Here is a 7,340-nt window from a genome sequence, read left to right on the forward strand (position 1 = left end):
AACTTATAACTCTTTTCTCCGCAACAGTAAAATTTTGGGCAAAGAGGATGTTCATTTGACGAACTCAAACTCAAGTCTCAAGTACTGCACTCAAAGTTAGTGCTGCTAGTAGTAATAATAACAGTACAGTGGCAACGATTTGAACCTGTTCATTCACCCGCTGAACTGACAACACCTCAATGTCAGATGCATGCCCATCTACAAACCAATCAGTATCAAAGTATAGGGAGATGCAGGCCATGTAGGTGATGACAACAGGACGTAAGTATGTCATGCAAAGTTCTTTAGCGCACTAGCAAAATTGCAATGTGAAACCAAAACTAACTGGATAAAATATATACAATGCAACAAAAACATGAACCTTGGCTCGTTCCTTGGTCCGGACTTTCAGATGTGAAAACGCCCTTATACATTTTATTGTGTGTAAAAAAATAATTGAATCCTCAACAATGTCTATACTTTAGATGTAGAAAAATGTATGTAAAACCTTTGTTGCTTTCACGAAAAGAAATTAGAGACGGCATCCAGGGCCATTCCTGCTGTTTGTCCAATGCCAGGCAAAAACTTGGCAGCGAACCCCAATGCTTTCAGCGCTATGCTAATTACAGATGACCAAGACACTTTCCAATTTCTCTTCTTCTCTTGCAGTTTGTCAGTTTCTCTCTTCATTTTCTCAGCCATATCTTTAAAACCTTCCTCAATCAGATCTCTCTGTTCCTGAAACCAGATGAAGAGTAATGTATGTGCATCAGACAGAACAAATCAATGAAACAGATAATGTTTAGCAATGGAGGTGCCAAGGCCTTCTTGACTTTATATTTAAATTATGAAATACAGTTATGTGTATAAATATAATTTATTCGCAGAGTTCATAAATTTACAGCATTGATTTTCCCAATTTATCAAGACATTTTGTTTTGTTTTTATGTAACTATTACTACTTGTTTGTGAATTATATGTTTAAATACATTTTGTTTCACCTTTTTTAATGCAATTTTTGCTATTTCCCCCCATCAATTCACAATAAAACAAATGTCAAATGTCCTCAGATGTGAGGTTTATATTACAAGACAAACACAATAAAATCTGTGCAGCAATTCTCAGCATAAGAACACAGTTCCAAGTACACAAACATAGGAAACATCATGATATCTTGGGAAATGGTTTAAGACAGCTAGTTCTTTCACTTATTTATTTATTTTTGGAGGTACGTGTTTCATTGCAAACATAAACCAAATTCAGGCAGCCATCTTGAAATTGGCTGTTTACTTCCTTTGTCATATGTTCAAGTTTTATTTAGATTTGGACTACCCTAGTATTCTGAATAAGTCCCACTGAATTAAAGAACTCAAAAACAACAGTAAACTTGAACAAACCTCTAAACTGTAACATTTAACATAAAAATGTAAATACCAAACATGTGTTGAGATGCCATAATGTGTGAGATGATTTCTCTGGCTAAGTTTCAAAACATGATTCATCTTCTTTAGTACTACAGATATATCATTTAATTGGTTCTTCTTGTGATTCAGTGTAAAAGGAATATTGCTCTGAACAAGTGTGGGTTTCCTACATATAGTTATGCACATTCAGTAATTTTTTATAACTAAATAGTCTGTACTGTGTCTAAACATATAAGTAATTGTGGCAATTTAAGTAAGGAACACTGGAGGATAAAGGAATGTTACTATACGGATGGCTGTAAATGTATCCTGACAATAGCCGGCAAAGATTTGAAAATCCATAAATACAGCCAAAAATAGAAATAATAGCACATACCTTCACATATTACACCTCTATTTTTGTCTATTTTCCCCTTTACTTTTGTCATTGCGCAAGAAATAACGACATTAAAGAAAGGGGAAAGAAAAGAAGAAAGAAGGAAAGAGAGGGGGAAAAAAGGACATTCAGTATTACTCTGAAGTTAGCTTTGATTGGACAGAGTATACATAAATTTATCTCTTGTATAATGACTGCAGAGAGTACTATGCTAGACTTGCCAACTTTACAGGAGATGCAAAGTTTGAGTCTATAAATGAACTGTACGGACTATAACCCCAGTAACTCTCATCAAAGGAGACGTTACACCTCAGAATCAGTGGCCTGGTTTCCTGATGCATATGTAGCCAAGTCCAGACCTGAATTGTAAATTTTGTCTTGAATATACAGTCTCATTATGAATGTGAATTAGACAAGGGCTAATTAAGGACTTAATCCCTGCGAGAAAACTTTCCTGGTAGGTTGTGTGCTTAGTGCGTATAAAAAGATTAATAATAAATAAATAAATGAATGAATGAATGAATGAATGAATGAATGAATGAATAAATTTTAAAAAATCTGATAATTTTGATTGTGAAAGCGATACATTGATTTTGACTGACTCAGGTAATACCCTTGATTGAGTGTTCAGTTCTTGATCTTACCAAGTCTAATATGCAGCATTCATTTCTTCAGTGAGTGTACAGCTTTGAGCACTTTTACCTTCAGTTTGGCATCCAGCACTCGTTCAAGCTCTTGCTTGGCAGTCTCTTGTTCTTTTTTCAACTTCTTCCGCAGCTGTTCAACATTCTCATTATAGGTTCTCTGCTGGTCCTTGATCTCCTGTTCCTTGATCCTCCTCTGCTGTTCCTCAGCCCTTCGCTGCTGCTCATCTGCCTCAATTTTCAACCTTGCCCCTACAAGGAAAGATAAACATGCACAGGTTTAAATAAACACAAATATCCATTTCTCTGAGTCTGTGAGAGCATTAACAAATCAATGTTAACTGTGAATCTAAAGGAAGACTGAACTTGGGAGAGGGTGCAGTATGAAGGCAGGGAACAGTAAAAGGTAATGATGGAGTGAGAGTGTTAATTGTTGGGGCAGGTGAATGTAAAGGCTGAAAGTGATCGAGTGTAAAGTGTGATGTTTGATTAATGCAAAAAGAGAAGGCAAAGGTACAAGTTGGGTAATTATACAGGGAGGAACAGAGGGAGTGTTAATTGTTAACTGATCTATGGGAACTTTGAGAGTAGAGTTTGAGTAAATATTAGATTGGTGGCACTGTGAAGTTTTACTTTCAGTCTCCTGCTGGAATTCTGTGAGAGACTTGTCTGCTGCCAAAATGTTATTTCCGAACACCTTCCTCTCACTCAGGTACTCATTAAGCACGTCCTCACTCTGCATGAAAGCACAAAAACAGGCAAGTTTGCAAGAAGTTAGATGTTCGTATGGTGGAAACAGTCTAAGACGTCATATAAAATCTGATTACTGCATGGCTTATTAGTGAATGAAATCATGTCCTCTCCACTCAGAGATTTTTGACAAGCTGAAATGAAAACATGACATGTGTGCTCACCATGAGTCCATGGCCTTTCTCTGATCTGTACTGCTCAGTCGCTCTCTTCAGAGCACTGCGGTAGTCTGTGTAGCCCCCAGGCCGCATGTAGGACACCTTCTTCAGTTCTGTCTCCAGTGAGGAAAACACACGAGATATGGCAGACTTGCTCATTTTGTGAGATGTCTCCACATTATCTCTACAGTACTCCTCATAGACACTCCACATTCTCCTCTACACACAGACATGAGATCAGAGAGAAAGATTTGGAGATTACTTCAAGGCTGGGCTGGATGCCACACAATTAGTGAATTAGTGGGATTCGAATTTAGCAATACTTTAAAGATAAGACAACAAAAGAGATAGTACAAGAGATTGTGTGATCATTTTAAAAACTAACTTTACTAATTTAGATGCAAATCTTTATCTGTAGATATTTTTCACTACCATTTAAACTTGCTTAGGTTTTTCCGCTTAACTGATTTGTTTGTGTGACATTAATTCATTCGTTTACTTGGCTAAGATGTGTTTGTTTTCTAACAGTACCATTAGCTCAAGCTGGTGTTTCTGTTTGACGTCATTGAAAGAGCCATTAATGAAGATTTCAACTGCCTCTCCTTGTATTTTTGTATGAATATCAGACAGTTCCTTCTGTGTTTCTGTGGGAAGTTGGACATTTCGACTCATCTCACTCTTATAAAAATCCAGGGCTTCGGTTACAGCACGTTTGTTCTGAATCTGTGACAGTGAATCAACAGCGTTGTCCAGACAGGGCACCTGCCCACTGCTGATTGCTTCAACATATGTCTCTGCCAGGTTCCCTAACACTGCAAAGAAAAGATATAAATATAATATTTTATCGGCTGCAAATCAGGCAGTGGTTTTAATTTTATATTTAACTCAGCTTTGTCAGAGAAGTTCAATTTGTGAAACCAGAAACAAAACATGTCATATTCAATTTGATTTATCAAAACTAAAGGTGACTGATGGTAGAACTCACTTCTGCCAGTCAGTCCAAGGCCTTCTCTCATGGTTTTGGCCTGAGCATTAGTAAAAATGTAGCTGCAGAAAGCTTCCACCTCCTTCAAAAAGCTGGGATGTAGGTCTGCATCTCTTAACTGCTCCATCCTACTCATCTTCTCCTCAGTTGTTGGAAGCTTAAACACAAAGCACTTGCGAGGAGAAAAGAACTCACGCAAACAGCGGCGGGGCAGATTGTACTGCTCAGTTTTCACAGACGACCCTTTATAAAAGTGTGACAACATACGTTAGTTACAAAAACACAATAAAAACAGTTTTAGAAACAAACAACAGAAAAGTGACAGTAAGCTTTGAGATTTGTTGTTTCAGGTCTTTTCAATGACATTTTGAATGTTATTGCTTTATTTGAAGTATGAGAATTACCTGGCCTGAGCTTCAGAGCATTGTCCAGATATTGGTCCGCAGTGATAGGTTGATCTTCCAGTTCCAGTTTCAAAGTAAAGTCTCGCACCGCCCAGACAAACGATGGGAAAAATGACATAAATTCTGTAGACTGGTCATCATTGCTTGAGCCCATCTTTACCTTGATGTGCTTAGTCAGTTCAGTGACATAGCTACAGGGCAAACTGTTCAGGAGCACAACACTTCTGACAAACATAGGGATGCCAAGTATTGAATGGAATCCCAGGCACAAACCATATGCTGTTTAAAATCATTAGTAATAAGAATTGTCCAATGAGATCAGCTACTCAATCTCTCTCTCTTTTTTTTGCTATGAGAATTTATCTTTGCCCATTAGTGCTGTCTGCAGACCAAGAACTGTAAATAGCGCAGTTAAAAAACTTGGCAGGTATTTGAGTTGACCTGAAATGTTCTCATTTTGTCATCATAATGCAGAAATGACAGGAGTCTAAGAAACACCCAGTTTGCCAAGATGCAACAGGGTTGTATAGATTGAAAGCATCTTATCTCCTTCAGTGTTTTGGCAAAATTGGAAAATCATCTATTGGATTATTAAACTGTCACAAAGTTGAACTTTCCCCTAATTAAGAGGAACTAACAACATCATCTACATTTTATTAACATGAAGAGTGAAGCCTTCAGATTTCAAACTGATTAGCACCTTTCATACTGTAGCTGCATGTGACAATGCAACTGATTTTTTGGTGGTTTGTATTTTGTCGTTATTTTCCCTGTTCTCTCGTAAATCAACAGCAGGACACAACCCTGCAAGAAAATCCCGGAAAGTCAGAACTTGTACATTTGAACTCCAGTATATTTAATGTCAATTACCACTGTTCTTCTCCTGCCAAGGTACAACCATCTCCATGAGGATGTAGTGCATTTGGAAGCTGACGTTATTCCCTGGAATACTACTCTGCACTTTTGCTGGGGCATTTCAGCCAGTTGGCTGTAGGCAGGGGGTAACCCTTCCAGACAGACCCTTCCAGAATATGGACAATTATGTTATTATTCATGCTCAACACTGAAACGCCTTTCACACGTCCAGCTTCATCAGAACATGTCTTGAGTGCATTGTTTCATTTCTTTTAGGTTAGAATGAACAACGCTGCTATCTTTGGCCTGTTAGTAGTTGTGTAATGATGGAAAAGTAGAAAAAGTGTTGAACTGTTTGATGTGTGTGTGTGTGTGTGTGTGTGTGTGTGTGTGTGTGTGTGTGTGTGTGTGTGTGTGTGAGTGTGTGTGTGTGTTGAAGGATACTGCAGTTTTTGTAGGGCAGTGTTATCAATGGTCCCCTTGCTATTGTAGACCAGAGTACTACTGAGTAAAACAGCCAAGCAGAAGATCCAGGTGTCATGTTTCTCATCACCCTGAGACATACAACAGAACACATCACTATAAACTATTACATCACAATAGATCAGCCATTTAAACAACAAACTGTTTATTAACATAAGATAAACATAAGATCAATTCAGAAGAGCAAAAAGTGTAATTATAAAAAATAAGCTGATTGGAACATGATAGTAGTAAGTATGTAAGTGTAGCTGATGTCAAAAGATAACTCTGCTGTAAATACTGCTATGGTGACCCCGCTGTAGTCATGGTAACACTGCAACAATCACCTTGTTCACATCTCCCAGTCCCTCAGTATCCAGCAGCACTAGAGTGTGTCCTTCTTTAGTGGGATGAGGTAAACACCACATCCAGATGCCTTTGGTCTTAGATTCTATGGTGTCTCCCAGTGCAAAACCTACAATGATGGTAGAGACCAATGTGTATGAGTTTCATTTAAAAAGGTAGGAGAATAATGTAGTAGCAAATACTGATGCAAAGTTGACCTTCAGTAACACATCACATATATTTCCATTAGCATATTACATTTGAAAGTGCCACAAAGTGTTCAAATATCATTTCAAGCACCATTGTAAAGTGGTGTCAGATGGATACTAAGGGGAATGAGCAGGTGTGAAATAAGCAGTGGGTCGACTAACCATTATTTTTTCTTGCCAGTCTGTTCATAAGGAAGGATTTTCCAGTGCGGTAGAGCCCCACTATGGCCACCACCACCACAGGCTGTGTGATCTGCTCCAGAATCTCCAGTGCCTCTCTCCTGACACACATGCACCCACTCTCATCATTGTCAATCAGACAGATGGGCTCTGGCATCTTCACTGTGGCTCTGCTGTTTGTCTTCTGAACAAAGAAACAATGTTGTTATATAAAAGTAAATAGCATGGCACTCAACAAATCACAATGCTGTGTAACAGGCCATTTATTTCATATACTGGTTTATTTCACATACTGGTATAGCAATCTGTACTGTGGGTTTGATGCTTGCCACCTGAAAAACAATGCAGCACAACATAGCATTATACAACCAGAGTAGTAGATAACTCAAGACTACACAACAAAACAAAATCATAATCTGTTTATCTGACATACCGGCTTTGCAATCTCTGCTGTGGGTTTGATATTCACCATCTGAAAAACAGTGCAACACAACATAGCATTACACAACCAGAGTAGTAGATAACTCAAGACTACACAACAAAACAAAATCATAATCTGTTTATCTGAC

The 7,340-nt window shown here is 38.1% G+C and overlaps 1 protein-coding gene across 1 annotated transcript; it reads right to left on the reverse strand.

Annotated features, from left to right (window-relative positions):
• Window positions 1–498: 498 nt before the first annotated feature.
• On the reverse strand, window positions 499–6,931 carry LOC115821636 (guanylate-binding protein 1-like). Its single transcript, XM_030785441.1, has 10 exons — window positions 6,754–6,931; window positions 6,385–6,512; window positions 6,020–6,129; window positions 4,721–4,911; window positions 4,317–4,559; window positions 3,863–4,143; window positions 3,338–3,550; window positions 3,057–3,159; window positions 2,482–2,675; window positions 499–717 (listed from the first exon to the last, which is right to left on the reverse strand). Exons 1-10 carry the CDS (start codon window positions 6,926–6,928, stop codon window positions 499–501), a joined length of 1,857 nt encoding a protein of 618 aa, XP_030641301.1. The 5' UTR covers window positions 6,929–6,931.
• Window positions 6,932–7,340: the final 409 nt, after the last annotated feature.

Source organism: Chanos chanos, chromosome 9, assembly GCF_902362185.1.
Source record: "Chanos chanos chromosome 9, fChaCha1.1, whole genome shotgun sequence".
NCBI classification, from domain to species: Eukaryota; Metazoa; Chordata; class Actinopteri; order Gonorynchiformes; family Chanidae; genus Chanos; species Chanos chanos.

What these genes read in the sequence shown, in the direction of transcription:
- LOC115821636 (XM_030785441.1), bottom strand. Translation starts at nt 6,928, where the DNA reads ATGCCAGAGCCCATCTGTCTGATTGACAATGATGAGAGTGGGTGCATG. An exon ending in ACTGCCCTACAAAAACTGCA is followed by an intron (nt 4,912 to 6,019) that starts GTATCCTTCAAC and finishes TTTGCCCTGTAG; the next exon opens with CTATGTCACTGAACTGACTA. An exon ending in TGCTGGATGCCAAACTGAAG is followed by an intron (nt 718 to 2,481) that starts GTAAAAGTGCTC and finishes ATCTGGTTTCAG; the next exon opens with GAACAGAGAGATCTGATTGA.